Source organism: Odocoileus virginianus, chromosome 28 (genome assembly GCF_023699985.2).
Source record: "Odocoileus virginianus isolate 20LAN1187 ecotype Illinois chromosome 28, Ovbor_1.2, whole genome shotgun sequence".
Taxonomy (NCBI): domain Eukaryota; kingdom Metazoa; phylum Chordata; class Mammalia; order Artiodactyla; family Cervidae; genus Odocoileus; species Odocoileus virginianus.
The window spans coordinates 27,786,973-27,803,916 of record NC_069701.1 but is presented as its reverse complement, the minus strand read 5'-3'; the positions used below and the strand labels follow the sequence as shown (position 1 = coordinate 27,803,916).

Genomic DNA, 16,944 nt, shown 5'->3' with positions numbered 1-16,944 from the left:
TTTAATACCAAATGGCTGTTTTATTCATTCCTTCATTTATTCATCATTTCATTCATTTATTTAATTATTCTTTCAACAGTTATTAAGCAGCATTTACTATATCACGAGGTCCAAATCACCGTGTTTTAAGCTTTGTGGAAATTAAAATTCGAATAGAATATGACTCCTGCCCTAGAAGGGTGGAGATTACTTATTTGTTTTGTTTATTTGGCTGAATCTGGTCTTAGCTGCGTCATCTTTCATTGCAACACATGGGCTTTCTAGTTTTGGCATGCATGCAGGCTTGGTTGCTCCCCAGTATGTGGGATCCTAGTTCCCCAACTAGGGCTGGTACCCTTGTCCCCCACACTATCAGGCAGGTTTTTAACCACTAGACCACCAGGAAAGTCCTTGGGCCGAGGCTATTTTAAACCAGGTAGCAAGCCACTCAATCAGAAGCCTGTAACGCTGACTTGAGGGCAGTTTGTTAGGAGGTGCAAAGGAGGAAGTGCCTGGTTTTATCCAGAGGCCCAGGAAACCTTCAAGGGGTGGGGGTGGGGTGTTGGTGATGTTTGCTGCTGTTTCCTGGTGGATGAACGGGAAGGGTGGAGCAGGGCTTTCCAGAAAGGTCTGAGAAGCACGTAAAATGGTGAAGCACTGGGGCACGTTCAAGGGGTACCAGCAAGTCCAGGACTGTCAGAGAGCAGGGAAAGAAAGAGAAGCAGGGTTGAAAAATGGGCAGGGGCTAATGTGAGCCATTTGGGCAATGCTTCGATTTTATCTGATTAGCACTAAAGAGTCTTGGTAGGAATTTGTTATTTCTACATCATGTTTTTAAAAAACTGGGTTGAAATGTTTTCTTGTATCTCTGTTTTACACTACAGTGGCCTTTAAATTTTTTTTTTTTCAATTGAAGGACAGTTGCCTTACAGTATTGTGTTGACCTCTGTCATACATCAACATTCCTCTACAGTATTGTGTTGACCTCTGTCATACATCAACATTCCTCTACAGTGTCTTTCCGAGAAATCTGTGCTTCTGTTTCATGCAGGTCTGAGCTGGAGGGCCGCTTGTACAGTCCTGGCTGTGTCTTATCCAGCCTCCCCGACTTCTATGAAGAGCCCTTCAGGAACGTTACACTGCTGGGATAGCAGCTGCAGGCTGTGATAACGGTGGTTGAAGAGTCTGTATTGTGACAGAAGTGTTGCTTCCCCAAGTTATTTTTTTTTTCTTTTCGGCTGCAGAGTACATGAGATCTTAGTTCCCTAACCAGGGATTGAACCTATGCTCCCTGCAGTAGAAATGGAAGTGTGGAGTCTTAACCACTGGACCGCCGGGGAAGTCCCTTATTTTTAAAATAATATAAAATTTGTCTCTTCCTTTAAGTTGGAGAACTTACATCTTGAGCTCTGGATGAGCTTGTCGCCTGAACAAACCCGACAATAGTGACGAGGTGGCTTTTTCAAAGCCCAGCGATCGGTGTTGGGGGAAAGTCAGAGAAGTGGAACATTAGCTGTCTATCTCTAGGCGCTTTGCAGACGTTCCCGGCAGAGGAAAGCTAATCAGGAGACCTGCATGGGGAGAGAGGCGTGTTATTTAATTAGCTTTACAATGGGCTGACTTGAAGGCACGTGGTGGTTTTAATAGAGGCAGATAGATGTCCTTTTCTGCAGGCCTAATTGTTGGGGAAAAGCAGGGTCTTTGTTCAGGCACAGCATGAGGGCTCTGATCTCTTGGAGCCCAGGGCCGCCCTGCTTATAATTTTAGACAGAGCCATTCAGGGCTGCCCTGTAGAGAAAAGAAGAACAAGAACAGTATTGTGTGTGCAGGATCCATGCCCAAACCTCCCCAAAGTCACTAAGAAAAAAAAGAGAGAGTAAGTGAGAGGACCAGCCTTGTGCATTTTAAGAGTATTTCTTCATCATTTCTTTGCTCTGGTTGTTGGAAAGGGCAGAGCTACACTTTAATCAACTTGGAGCTGAGGTGGGATGACTTAACACTCTCAGAAATCCAATTAAGTCCACTTTCCCAATGATACGGCGTTCATCTTGCCAAATGGAGCAGGCAACTTGCGAGGAGACTCTGTGTGTTCCGCGCTGCCAGCCTTTGCCGGCCAGATGCCAGGCACAGGCGGTGCGAGAATACAAATTATGTAGCGGATGCCCCTAAATAGCAGAATCTGTGCTGCTGACTGGCGGCGTGAGGGGCAAGGTGGGATGTCTTTCCTTAGGTTCAGCTGGTCAGCACAAGTGGTGACACAGCAAATAGAACACTTCATCTGAATTCCAGGAGGCAAGTCGGAGCTGGGCGGGGGGTGGGGGGTGGGGGGGTGCTTCGCGGGTCCAGAATTGTGTAACTAAATATGCTTGAGTACAGCGCAGTTGGGCTTTCCTGATAGCTCAGTGGTAAAGAATTTGCCTGCCAATGCAGGTGACGAAGGTTAGATCCCTGATTTAGGAAGATCCCCTGGAGTAGGAGATTGCAACCCACTCCATTGGGAAATCCCGTTGTCCATGGGCAATCCCATGGACAGAGGAGCCTGGCGGGCTAGAGAGCAACTGAGCATGCAAACACACATAGTTAGAAGTCCAGGTTTAGAGTACAAGTTGTTAGGAAACTTCTGGCTGTCAGAAAGATGGGATAACACAAGAAAAGACTTCAGAGAAGTGAATGCAGTGGTATACTGGCAGTAGTTTGGGGAGAACTCAAGCAGCAAGGCACAGGGCATGACCTGAAGCATGTCTGTAAGATTCTGCTAACTTGGTGACCAGCCCCAAAGCCAAATAGTGAGGCCATTTGCTTGGGATCTTATTTTGCTCAGTTTGTATGAAGTCACTGAATGGGTATCAAACATACAACCCAGAGCGGGGAGAACCCAGGATTGCAAGGAATCCTAGAAGGCGTTTGTTCCTCTCTGCATGGCTAGTGTGTAACGTAGCTGTGACCATACATTTAGAACTTCCAGAACCATATTTCACATCTATGTAATGGGAATCAACCCCCTTTCATCCAAAGGGGTTGGTGTCTGGATCCATGTGATTTACATACTCAGACTTAAAATTATATTTATTTTAATACTATGTCATGACTTTAATTCCTGGAGAAGAAAATGGCAACCCACTCCAGTACTCTTGCCTGGAAAATCCCATGGACGGAGGAGCCTGGTAGGCTACAGTCCATGGGGTCACAAAGAGTTGGATACGACTGAGCGACTTCACTTTCACTTTTCATGACTTTAATGGGACCACTATGTCTTCATCTCTTGGATTAACTTCCATGAAAATTTTATGGTCACTAAATCCAAAGTCAACATCTTGATTATGTAAAATGAATAATAGCAGCAAAATATTGTTGGGTGCTTATTCTGTGGTAGACACAGTGCAAATGACTGAACACAAATTCATTCCATCCTCAGATTAACTCTGTCAGTGGGCACTATGATCACCTCCATTTTACAGGTGAAGAAACAGGCTTTCTCAGGCCAAGGGATTGAGAGGTGTAGAAAGGCCAAGCTGACTCAAACTTTTGTCCACCTGAAGCCAAGCTTGTACCCTTAACCACTCTACCCCATGCCTCCTCATTTCTTGTAGAGATTAAGTGCATTCCTTATAGTTAGAAAACCAAAGCCTGATAGCTGATTTGGCAAAAAACTACAGGTCTTTGTGTGGGATATATATATATACATATACATAGACACATATATATATATTTTTTATGAGGACCACTTTTTTTTCTTAAGTCTTTATTGAGTTTGTTATAGCATTGCTTCTGTTTTATGTTTTGGTTTTTTGGGCGCGAGGCCATGTGGGTTGTTTGGAATTATCCCTTACCTCCACACCTCAGCTCCATCACATTCAATTTAAAAAAAAAAAAAAAACGCTCCTGGAGAGAAAATGTTTGCTCACTGAAAGGGGAGTGTATGTGGATGCTAGGTCTTTCCTGGGTCTGGGTTGGTGGTTGCCAGCCATCTGGTCTCTTTCAAGACTGTGGAATTCCCTGAAAGAAAAGTCCATAATCTTTTTGATTTTTCAAAATTCTGAACATTATTTAGAATTTTTAATTCCTGGAAAGGGACCTCTCCTGGGAACCTGCCACAAGAGAACCGCCCGCCGGTTGCGCTTTCCTCCCACGTCCCCTGCCAGCTCCCCAACCAGCTGCACGCCCTCCTCCCTGCCCCCTCCTCCTCCCCAGCGGGTCCCTGGTGGCGCTTGCTTCCACCCAAAGCCTTTGTGGGATGAAGTCTTTCAAGATGGTTTCCCCGTCTGGGGAAAACACATGTTTCTGATCAGTCTGATGAAATACACTTCCATTAAGGAAAAACTTCTCTGTTTTCTACTTTCTTCCTTCTCCACCTTACCTATCATCTCAGAGCCCCCAACACTTGAAAGGACTTCTCTGGCCGACTGATTAAATGGCGCCTTCTTGCACGTCACACACACCGGGTTAGCCTCTCCTGTCTCCGTCAAGGCAAAGGGAGAAAGGTTTTCATTGTATGCTAGCCAATCCATATAGATGAGATGTGAGCCGAATCTCTTCCACCTCATGCGTCATCACCAGGACCATCCGCTCCCTTCCAACTCCTTCGCTCTGGGTGACGCAATGAGCTGAGTGAGCCCAGCTGTCTCTTTGTAAGTTAAAGAAGGCTTCGTCTCTTTGGCTCTGAAAAACAGAGAATTAAATGGGAGCTGTCATCCCGGAGAAGAGTTGATATATCCCTTCTTGAGGTGGTTTTTCAACTGTCAACCCTCTATCAGTGGCATATTTGGTGCTCAGTACATTGTAAATATGAATAATGACACTGGACACCCTAGATTTGTTTTTGTGGATATATGGTCCTGTGTATTCATGAGACTCAGCTTCGGCACTCGTGTTCTGGGAACAGCACACATGCAAAAAGAGACTTGAAACAGCAAGGGACTTGAATAAGTGCTCTGCGTTCCACTTTCTCTGTTACTAGGTTTGGCATCAGCTAAGGGAGGACTTGTATAAATTCATTATAACCCAGTGATATGGTGAAGTGGAGGACGCTGAAGTGAAGGGAGGAGTAGATGCCTGAGTGAGATATTTGTAGGTGATGGCTTCAAAGAATGTTATATTTCCTGACTAGTAACATGTTCTCCGTGTAACACACTTCATTTTTTTTCCGGGGCCAATTCTGTATAATTAGCCTGGAGGAGGTGATGTAAAATGATGTGTGTTCCTGATTCTCATGGCAGCTAAAAGGCAATGGTGGACCCCAACCAAACCCATTTTTTCCTTGATTTCTATAGTTGAAAATTAGCCTGCTTTTCCATGACAGCATAGTCAAGACCCATCAGGAGACATAACTAATTTAGTGCAAGGAGGTGTCCTCTGCCATGGTGCAGCCAGCCAGAGAGGTCAGGCATTCTCTGTGTCTTTCTGCCACCTGCTAGGTGGTAACAGCTCAGTTGAATTTCCCTATCTTGTCCTTCTCCATCTCCTCCCAACACATCCCCTATCTCACCAGAGGGGATGCCTATAGTATGGTCAAACAATTTTTAAAAAATGCATTGTTTTTGGGAACCTGACAAATTATAAATTTGAGAAGGTGAAGGGGATGACACTGGACTCCCTATGAAGTGTCTAGCTCTTCTTCCTCACAAAAATGGAGAAAATTGGGTTCATCTCATGTGTTCTCTTATCTGAGTCATGGATACAGGGACTCTGAATCTTACCTTCATGATACAGTGAAATAAAAGATGCAACTTAAGTTCAGGAATTTCTGAAGACTGCTTCTGACAATATGAACAGTATGCTGTGTATAAGTTCAGACCAACGACAAAATGATTGGTTTGCATTTGTGGTTAAGCCAAACACCATTTATTTTTTCACAAACAACTATATCCGTGAATACTCTCATGAAAAATAAAATGAATATGGTGACCTTAGCAATATTTTCCTTTAAGGGCATCAGAGCCAGGCGATGAGAACAGGAGAGTTAAACTTGATAAAGACCTTTTCAGTTAAAAAGAGTCACCTGTTTACCTCTTTATCTTAAATGTTGGGTAACTTTGAGTCTCACATTAGGCTGAAAAAAGAAGACTGATATTTGAGTTCAGAGATCTGTATTTGAAATTTTAGGAAGTTATTTGTTCGTTAATTAAGTAATCGGTGACATTTATTGAGCTCCTACTGTCTTGAGCTGAGCACTGGAGGTGATGACAGACTAATCGCTGTCTTTAGGGAGTGTGGGAGGCAGATGTACATATTTAAATATTCCTTTGGGGTGTCCTGGGCACAAGAGGGCACCTCGTGGTGGTGGGGTGGAAAATTCTTTGTATAAAGAAAGTGCCCATGTCTGAGAAAGACTGAGAAATGCCCTCTGTGTTTGGTGTAGGTTTTCCTCTTGACCTTCCGTTGCATCTTCTGTGCAACCTCCTCCTTTCTGCTCTGAATCCTCTTCCAGCTTGAGGACCACCTTTGATTTGTTTGATTGTTATTCCTTGACTATTGGCCACGCAGGTCAATGAAATCGACTCAGGCAAGGTACCAGATACAAGACCAGGCCTCAGTTTCATTTTGGAAACTTGGAGACTTAAGTCCCAGAATGACAAGGACATAGAAATTCTGTGACAGTACCTTCTTGTGTCCCCTCGCGCCCATCCTCCCACTGTTGTCAGAAAGGTGCTCTCTCCTGCTTCCTCGGGTAGCATCTCCCCTTTTCCTCTAGAGTTAGTCTTCTACTGCCACCTGCTTCCTCTGCCCAACTTGCAGCATCGAAAACAGAATGAAGACATTCTCCACCCCACCTCCTCTCCTTCATCTCTAGGGTGGTAAAGGTTAGTCCTTTGGGGCAATTGACTTGGCATTTCCAAATGAAAGGGGAAGAAGAAAAGGGAAGATGCCACAATAAAATTATCTTAAGATTCATACGACAACTGCAGAGAACATCTGTTTTGAAGCCTGGTGTTGTCTTTGTAACCCAAGAGAAAAGCAGGGTGAGATCAGATGGGGGGCACTTAGCCTGCCACCAGATGAAACCACCTGCAGTCTGGTTGCGGGGGGGCTCAGGATCTTGTTCTTCTGGGGTTCCGAGCTCCCCACCAGGAGCCTGGGTCTCTGCTCCCGCCATGATATCAAAGAACACTGGTTCTTCAACCATTTTTGCACACGCCATCATCCCTCTCCACCCTCCAGGGACCAATTTAAGACAGCTTACATTAGAAATCATACTTAGACTACATGAACCCAGCGGCTCCAGGGTAGCCAGCATTCCGCATGACCCAGGCCCGGACGGGGCCAAAATTCCGAGACAGGTGCTCAGTTCACCTCAAGGAAAGTAACTGTGGTGTGGAGGGAACCTCAGATCCTGTAGCCTTGATTGGCAGCTCCTCACCACCTTCTGTGTGAGCAGAAGTCTGAGCTGCTGCGAGTGAAGTACGTGCTGTCTGAACTGGTGGATTTTCAAATGTCGCCTGGTCTGTGGATGAGGCCCATCCATCCCACATTGTTGGGGCTGCAGATGCAGCTGAATGGGTCGTAATTACAGCCTAAAGAAACGGCAGACAGCGATGAGCCAGCCCAGACCCTTTCTCTCCTTAAGCCCATGCCAAGCTGTCTCCCGCAGAGAATGCTAGTGTGGTTACCCTGCAGCGTGTGTGCCCGGAGACAACATATCCAGGGCAGAGGAGACTGTTAGATTTCTAGAAATCGAGTCTGAGCATCTCTCTGTTCCTATGTACGCTGTATCTTGCTTCGTTTCTCAAGGGTGTCTGGGAACAGACCTAACCGAATGACAGTGAGTGACTTCCCCTGCAGTGTGGTATCTACAAACCCAAGAAGACGCCCAAACTGTGAGCAGGGGATCCCTTTCTAGAAATGACAGTCTTTTCTGAACTGTTTGGCCTTGGGCAGAATGACTTATTCTCTCAGAGTCATTTTTTCCTCTGGAGATAGCAGGGCTGAACTTGACTATCTCTAAGAGAGTCCATCTAACTATAACATGTGACGGAGCCAAGACCTAAGGTTTTGTCTCCAAAGAGGCACTGCAAACATGATATTCCTTCTGAACCTGACATACAGCTTTGCCGTGACTTTTAAATACAAGTCTGCAGTTTCCTCTCCCGACCAGGTAGTGCCGGAATATCTAAAGCAAGGTCCAAGCTGGGCAGGTTCTGAGGGAGTGGGTTGGAGCAATTTTTTAACATTAGATATGATCGTTCTCCTAATCTGTCCATAAGACAGTTCAGGTAAATAGAGAGTCCACCTTACTCTGCAAAGGGGTTCACCATGGAGAAGATTTTTTTTGTGATTTCTCCTACGTCCTAGCATCTACATGTGTGTATGCTCAGTAGATCAGTCATGTCTGACTCTCTGCAACCCTGTGGACTGTAGCCCACCAGGCTCCTCTGAGATGTCCCAGGCAAAAATACTGGAGCTGGTTGCCATTTCCTACTCCAGGGGGTCATGCCTACCCAGGAATCGAACACACATCTCCTGCATTAGCAGGCGGATTCTTTACCACTGCCTGACCTGGGAAGCTCATCCTACTGTCTATTGGCTCTTAAAAGCAGTAACTTTAGCAGTGATTAAACTTTATTTGAGCTTTATTTCCTGACTGTGCTAAATTCTTTCCTGCATTATCTCACGTAATCCTCCAAGCAACCTTACTTTCAACAGGGAAGGACTGAAGTTTGGGATTGTTTAAAGGACTTCTGTGGAGTAATTCAGCTGGTGAGTGGGTCAAGCTGGAATTTCAATCTGAGTCTTATTCCAGAGTCTGCACTACTCAGGCTCCTCGGTTTTATCCTGGAGAACTTTCCCAGGGCAAACAGGCCCCGAGTCCTCCCCTCTCTGCAGCCCGCCCTCTTCTCCCGGCTTCCCCCCTTACTTATCGCTCAATTGTTTATTGTACCTTCTAAACAATAGTTAATGAGTCTGTATTACACGGTCAGGGGAGAGCCAGGGGTGATTTTTATTCCCTGAAACAGGGATGAGGTTGTGACACAAAAAGGTTAAGTGGCTTGGGTGAGGTCACAGAGCCAGCCTGCAGTCAGCGACAGCCCAGCTTGAGTCCCCCACTTGGGTTCCTGAACTGACCCTAAGGCCTTTGGGCATCCGAGTTTAATTAAGAGAGTTCTTTTCATTTTCTCCAGTTTTCCATTTTATGGCAGCTTGATAACGGTGGATATGGAAGCCCCAGGCATCTTTCTCCCTGCAGGGTGCTTTTCAGTGACTCAACTTATCACATAGAAACCACTTGCTTTAGAGTTAAGCTTTTAGAAGCCTGTTTCTGTGTGCTACAGGGTGACTGTTGCCTTTCTTTCTCAGAGAAAAACAACCACAAACGCAAAGCGGGAAGGTTGTTAATTGAAAACTTTTTTTTTTTTCAATCTTACATTTAAACCAGCAAATCATCTGTGAGTCATAAACTTGCTCTGGATTAGCCGTTAGCGGTCTGAATGTTTTTGCACCTACCTTTAATAAAGCGTATTTTAGCTCACAACTCTGAGATTCTTTAGTTTTTGGTCAAGATGCGAGAAAGAGACAATGTATTCCACTACACTTCTGGAGAGGGACAGTCTTCAGGATCTTCCAGGATTGTCTAAAATTAGATGTATTTTTATATTTCTTTTTTATTGACATTGGAGTACAGTGGAGGGAGGGAGGGGGATAAAAGAAGAAAGTTTATGTGTTTTACATACTCCATGTTTAAAGTACTGTTTTTTTGGTGTCATTCATGTCTGACTCCACACCCCTGCCCCTTGACGCCTGATGTCTGTTCTGAACCCTTCTGACATGATGTTTCTAGTTTGAGGAATTTCAGCGCTTGCTGGGTGTAATTCCCTAAGTCTTGGGAATGTTTGAAGATACAATTCTGTTTTCTGTCAGGTGTAGGAAGAACAGACTGCTGCATTACAAGCAAAAACAAAGTCATTCCTGGTTGAATTCTCTTGAGTGCCTTAAAAAGCAGATAGGGTCTTGAAACAACCTGCCCAAGGGGCTGGAAGGCAAAGCTCAGCTGACCTTGTTTTATTAATGGAAAAAGTGAGGCACTAATGAACTGGAGTGGACAGGAGTGCTGGGGAATAGAGCTTGTGATCAGCCAAGCCAAAGGTCAGACCTAAAGGCAGAGTGGTTCACATTGTTTAGCTCATTTTCAAAAGCCCTAAGTATCACACTCACTCACCCTTTGTATTGAGAAGCTTTGGTGGCAAAGTAAAAGTCCCTAGTGACCAGGGAGGTGATAGTTCACTACTTATTTACTTGTGTGTGTGCTCAGTCTTTTTGTGTGTGTGTGTGTCCTACTCTCTGTGACCCCATGGAATGTAACCCTCCATGTTCCTCTGTCCATGGGATTATCCTGGCAAGAATACTGGAGTGGGTTGCCATTTCCTCCCCCAGGAGATCTTCCCTACCCAGGGATTGAACTCATGTCTCCTGCAGCTCCTGCATCGACAGGTGAATTCTTTAACACCTGAGCCACCTGGGAAGCCTGATATTTCACAATTCAGTGAGTATTTATTGAATGTCTACAATGTGTCAGGCACCATGCCAGGCACTGTTTTTTAGGATATAGTAAGATACAAAGTGTAGGGCATGGCAACCCACTCCAGTATCGGCACCTGGAGAATTCCCATGGACAGAGGAGCCTGGCGGGCTACAGTACATGAGGTCACAAAGAGTCAGACACAATTGAGTGACTACGCACAGCACACGAGATACAAATATCATCTAAAGTCCACAGGAACATTTAGGAAAAAATCTGCTTGTGTCCTACAGAGAATAAAGATTTCATTTATCAAAATTATCAGATTAACCAAGTGGGATCATAGCAGGCCTGACTGGGTTACTCAAATCCCAAATACATAAAAAATACTTTAACTCTGTCCGTATTAAGTGCTCCTTGTCCTTAGGGAAATTTCATCCAGTTGGGAGGTTGGATGTATAACTTCTGCTAATGTCAATATTCACAACTGGTCTCCCGCAGGGTAACTTTCCTGGAAGTCGGTGGTGGCCCCTGGCTATCTCCCAACCCCATCCCCTGATTTGCACAGTCAAACCTTTCAAGCTTCTGTGCTTCAGGACTAGGTTATAAAGGATGACTGACAAGTTGAGTTGTCATCATTGAGGAACTGAAGGAATAAACTTCCCCCACGGCTGGAGTGGACAATGTTTTTGGATCTATCATGGCAGGCTCTTTGAGTGTCTAATTTGCAGGGATGGGGGTGGTCAGCAGTGTTTAGGCTAGCCTGGAAAGAAAGCTGAGAAAAGGACCGAGGGAGAGAAGGCAGGACTTGCTCTGAGAACGCTGCATTTGAAATAGTATACTCACACCTGGATTAAAAAAAATGCCAGCATTTCCTTAACATAACATTGATAAAACAAAATTCCCCAAAGCAACTCCTGATTTGCACAGTTCTTTTTGCTGATGTATTCACAGTGGGTAAGGCAGGATTGGTTCAAGATCTCTTTCTTGGCTGCTCATTTGAATGTGCAAATGCACAATTCATTCATGCGCTGTTTCCCCCAGCTTTCCCCAGGATCTGATGGGTCTGTTCTTGTCATCTGGGGCCCAGTGCTGTTTTCTCATACCTTTGGGAAACACAGCTGGATGACAACAATCCTTCGTCTATCGTACAAATACTTCACTCTGCAGAGTCACTGGAAGACGAGCATAATCTCAAGTTTGAACCAGGAGCCCGAGATTTGAGATTTATCTTCTCTTCCTGGCTCCTTTCTTCCCTGGTTGTGGGAAACCTGTAAATTACCATACTTCAAGAGGACAAAACTGGAGTTAGATGAGGTAAGCAGGTGTGTTAAGACTTATCAGAGGCTGAGGTTACAGTTATAACCATGTGGTGGGAGTTAACATATGCTTAGAAATCAGGAAACAGGATTAAAAATAGCTTTCTCAGAGGTTGTTCAGAGAGATTTATGTTTAATCTTTTAGTTCATCAAAGATAGGTCAATGCCTGGCTCCCGATATATGTACGTGTGTCTAGGTGCGCACTTCTATGTCTACTGCTTGATTTGTTAATTAGGACCAACTCTCTCCTTTTATAACCAATGCACCAGTGGCAAACTATTAATTATGCAGGGGTCATGTTAGGGTATCCTAAGTGTCTGGGCTTCCCAAATGGAAAAGGGGGCTGAAACTGTGATTCTGTCATGGCTGAGAAAGATGTACTCCAGAAATTTCAAACCACAGAGCTGTGCATCATGTTTTAGACGGTGGCAATAGGAGGACTGTCAGTTTTATCCAGTAGAGGAGTTTGTGAAAGCAAAGACAAAACTTTGGCCAATGGTGACATAATTAGAGGAACAGAACCACTGATGAAGGGAAACTGGAAGTTCAAGGAAGCCCAGGACTGGATTCCAGTTTGGGGGCCCAGTTCTTGACTTTCCTAATACTATAGAAGTCGTTGGGCCTTTGTTCTGGGGTCTCCAGGAGGCAGCCTTGGGCTCCATCCATACCAGTGGCAGCTAGATTCTTATCAAGGGCAGCTCATTTCTTAACTGATTTCTTAACGATGACGCGGGTGGGCTCTGGAAAAATCGAAGGCTCCTCCAGCAATACAACCCCGATCCCTGAGTCACCAAGCGGCCGGAGTCCAGTATTCCCAGAGCCCTTTGAGGACACTGGCTCGGAGCCCCTTGCTCTCACGCACGCCCCTCCAGCCGCTGCCTCACGTCCTGTGTGTCAGTCTTTGTGAATGAATGATGGACACGCACTTAGAAAACTATGCCGCTCCCGGGAGGGGGCGGGAGCGGGTGACCAAGTCCTCAAGAATGCGTGGAGAATCAGATGGACTTTCCCAAACGGACAGGGTGGCCCGGGCACCAGCCAGCCCGTCCGCTCCGGGCTCTTCTCCCCCAGGTAGGGGGCTTCGCGGCCCGCCGGCTCTATGCGCGGCTCCAAGGCGACCCGGCCGCAGGGCGCCGTGAGCCGAGGGCGCGGCGGGCGCGGAGGGCCCCGAGCTCCGCCCCGCTTCCTTTCGGTTTGGGCCACCGCCGGCGATTGGCCAAGGGTCCAGGGCCCCGCCCCCCCCCCCGGCCGCGCCCGCCTCTCGTCGCCCCGCCCCTAGGCCCCCCCGACCCCCACCCTCCCCACCGGCAGAGATCCTGGGGGTGGGGGCCGAGCGCGCAGACCCACGGCCCGGGCCCGGCGCCGCGAGCTACGCCCCAAAGAGGAGGGGAGAGCGCGCGGGCGAGGGAGGGAGTCGGCTCTGGAGAGCTAGGGCGAGGGCGAGCGCAGGCGGCTGCCCGCGGAGAGGAGGGAGCCGGGCGCGGACGAGGAGGGAGCCGGCGGGGCGCAGGCGAGGCGGGGACCCGGCGCGCGCGCACTTTCCCGCAAAGTGCCAACTACCCCGGAGAGAGTTCCGGGCGCTCACCTTCTGGGCGCGGGGCAAAGTCAGCGGAAATTTGAGATTTTAAAGAAGAAGGTCCGATTCCCCCCGTCCCCTTTCCCCCGTTACTCATCCCTATTAAAAAGAAAAACAAGAATAACAGCAAACTCGCTCTAGCCCCGTCTGTCCCCCCTCCCCACTCCTGGCACCATGAAGGCGGCCGTCGATCTCAAACCGACTCTCACCATCATCAAGACGGAAAAAGTGGATCTGGAGCTTTTCCCCTCCCCGGGTGAGTGGTGACTGCCGAGGCCCCCCACCCCAGCCCTCGGCCTCTGGCCTGGCTCCCCTCCACTTCTCCCCGTGTGATCTTCTCTTCCAGGCAAGTGGTGCGTTTTTGCCCCAGCTTCTAAGCAGGCGATGCTGGTGGCAGCTGGAAAGAGGTAGACAGGAGGAAGAGCTAGACTGTTGGTGGCCCGAGACCCTTGTTTGGGGGGTGGTGGTCGTATTTATTTTCACAGCTGTGTTTTTGTGAGTGGTGGGAAAAAGCTTTTAGAATGTCCAGCACCCCCATTCCTGCTTTTTTATTTTTCCAAATGAGCGGGAACCCTCTGGCCTTATTTCTTAATGTTAGTGAGGGTGGACACTGCTGCCTAGGGCATCATCCCCTGACCCTGCCGACATTGCCCAGAGTTGGAGCTAGATGGAGGGTCCTGGGAAGTTAAAGCCCAAAGGATGTCTAACTGGCAAGCACATCTTCAAATGTCTTGCCTTCCTGAGCTCGCCCGTCACATGTGCCTTTGCTGTCTAGTGTCTCTTTTTTGGGTTGAGGGTATGGAGATGGAAGCAGAGCTGAGTTGACCATCTTACCTCTGGGAAACATCCCCATTCTGTTTATGCACGTTATACTTCATCCATCTTTCTAATCTGCCATAAATTTGTCCCTTGCTACCTAAGATCTGTGAGAAGAGGGAAAAACCTCCCAAAACCAAACGTGACTTTGAGTCTTTGGCTGGTGTGTTATCCAGCTCTTAGATTTGCAGAAGAAAGGTATAGGAAAGAAGTTTCAGTTTGTCTTAGACACAGTTTTTGGTGCTAAGCAGTTTAATGAACTCTGGCACTCTAGAATTTCTGGAATAAATGCAGTGTGGAAAGAAAAGATGCTTTCTTTCAGGATAGGAACTGCCAGCCGTCCTTAAGAGTGTCATGATTTTGGAGGTAGAGGTATATAGAAAGATGTAGAGAGACAAGCTGATGCTTTTGGAAAATAATTAATCGCAGTAACAGGCAGCTCTGTTGTATCTGATCAATAAATAAGTTCAGCAGCTGCTCCTGTTGGTTAACACTTCTTTGCCTCCACCGTAATTAGTTGCATATTTTAACCCTTTCTTAATCTCTTTAAACTTTCAACACAAGCCACTTTGGATTTTGTCATTTGAAGAGCTTTCAGAGACCTTAATGAAGACACAGCAGTGGGTAGTGACTTCTCTTAGACCCCCTAACACTCAAGTCCAGGGTTTCTGGGTTGCTCCCTGGAAGGTACAGAAAGACTAAGACTGTTGTCAGAGAGATGCTGAGATGAACTAGAACCTCGGAGACATTTCAGGCACAGAGAGCTACAGTTTAGAAATGATGCTGGTGTGATGGTGGCCTTGGGGGCGGGGGGGCGGTGTTAAAGAAGCCAGAATTAATTCTCTTAGTCCCAATTGATGCTAACCATTTATAGAGGAAGTGAAAGGAGAGTTCCCAGCAAAGATAGATCTCAACTAATGCCTCCTTTTCTTAAGTATGGCTTGTTTATATGTGTGTTTATGGGGAAGAGACAGATTTGGTCGTCTGGGAAATAGCGTGTGGATCTGTCAGTTCAGAAACCTACAGTGGATTTGGTGTGCTGGGAAGGAAAACGGGCCCCCTAGCAACACATGTTTTAGATCACAGTAAACAGCGGAAGCATTTTGGGGGAGTGTTTTAGTAAATATTAGAGGTTTTAAGTAGATGATGCTGTTCTGTTGGTTATTATAAAAATAAATCCTGAGCAAGTAACTATTCTTAGCTTTCTCATCTGTAAGATGGGGACAGTGAGGCCTAATGCTGCAGTCATCACAAGTATAATAAGCAAATTTACAGTGTCCTTCTTTTGAAAAATGGTTTACATGCCTCTGATCTGATTTTGTCAACAGCCTTCAGTACAACAAAATTTCAGCTGATCAAAGAAATTGGGAAGTCTTCCTCCATTCATTGTAATGAGATTTGATTTCTGGTGCTATCTTGGGAAAACTAAATAGAGAATCTTAAAAATACAGAGCAAATATAATATCTAAATTTGAGTTCGTTTGCTTTTCTGGAGGGTTAGTAGCATATATGTGGCTATTATACCCATACCTCAGAAAGAGAAATAGAGGCACAGAGAAGGTAAGTTACTTACCTAAGAATGTCTGGTGAGCCAGCAGCTCAAGTAAAATGTATCCCCGTATCTACCTTCTCAGTGTACGGTTGCCTGCAAGTTGCCTCTGTAAAGCTTGGCAGAGAAACTTCAGTTGATACCTGAACTTGCCGGTGCAGGGGGTGCAGGAAGCATTGGCTGGGCTGCCGGCTTTTGTTGGTGGGAAAAGACACTCACTGGCAAAGTGGGGATTTGCTTTGCCTGTGAGACCATACAGGACATTTTAAAAGTTAACTTCTCATAGCATGGCTTTGTGTCTGCAGCTGTGACTTAAATGTTTGTCAGAATGACTCTTTGGCTTGTTTAGTTTATTACGTGTGGAGACAACTATTTGGGGAAACTTAACTTGTTTCATTAATTATACCAGCTATCTTCCCCCTCCCCACCCCACTCAATGTATGAGAGCTGGAGAGAGGCAGGAGTGCCCCAGCAGGCGCCCAGGGTTATTTGCCAGTCTCAGTGGCTAGGGTCTGACCAAGTACTTTTATTCACTTTTATTCTGGATTGAGGCCTCATAGGAGTTTTGACAGCTTTTAAGGCCAAATGAACATATACTTGGAAATAACATTGGTGTTGAACTTCCCTTGTAAGTGTAAAGTTGCATATATCACTTTGATTGTAATACATGATTGCCAGGTTCTCGGAGCTTAAATGGGTTAAAACAAACCCGACCACAGAGTATCCGTCCGTGGAGTTCCCTCCTGGTGTGGAGTTTGCTGAGAAGGGGTGGAGGCTGGGTGCCAAAGCAAATACATCCCAGCCGCTTAATTTTTTCTCTCCTTCCCCACTTCACCTTCTTAGTGAGGTGAGCAGTAATGCTCAGAGAAGAGCAGGAATTCTAATTCTGAATGTTTGATATTTTACAAGATTGAAAGCATCAGCCCCCTTTGTACCCTAGAAAAGGCAGTCCATCCCTCTGACCTGTATTGCCTTAGGAGACAGGAAGAAGCTCCGTCTTCTCCCAGCGCCCAGAAAAGGTTGTCCATCCCTCTGACCTGTATTGCCTTAGGAGACTGGAAGAAGCTCCGTCTTCTCCCAGCACCTTCGGTCAGTCTCTGTAACTTCAACTATGCAGACAAAAAGCGCAGAGCTGCCGCGCTCTCAGGATCACTCTTTCACGGTGTTTCCAGACCCCCACAGACCATTCTCCTTTCAGAGCAGGGTCTCTGGAGCCAGCCTGTCTGATTTTGAATCTCAGTTGTACCACTTACT

General features: G+C 46.4%; 1 protein-coding gene and 1 long non-coding RNA gene across 3 annotated transcripts in view; one reads left to right on the top strand and one right to left on the bottom strand.

Moving 5' to 3' along the window:
• The window catches only part of ETS1 (ETS proto-oncogene 1, transcription factor), a 138,648-nt gene that overhangs the window by 53,678 nt on the left and 68,026 nt on the right, over nt 1-16,944 (top strand). Inside the window, exon 1 of one of the 2 annotated variants that reach the window (XM_020879228.2) lies at nt 13,208-13,581. The exons of the other annotated variant lie outside the window; for it this stretch is intronic. Coding sequence (XP_020734887.1) covers nt 13,500-13,581 — 82 coding nt within the window. The 5' untranslated portion in view covers nt 13,208-13,499. Of the gene's footprint in view, nt 1-13,207; nt 13,582-16,944 lie in introns of those variants that run through there. 2 annotated transcript variants of the gene reach the window in all.
• On the bottom strand, nt 1,298-12,862 carry LOC110128450 (uncharacterized). The gene is made up of 4 exons (XR_002311179.2): nt 11,536-12,862; nt 9,418-9,544; nt 4,337-4,638; nt 1,298-1,550 (listed from the first exon to the last, which is right to left on the bottom strand). It is a non-coding gene; the product is annotated as an uncharacterized lncRNA (long non-coding RNA).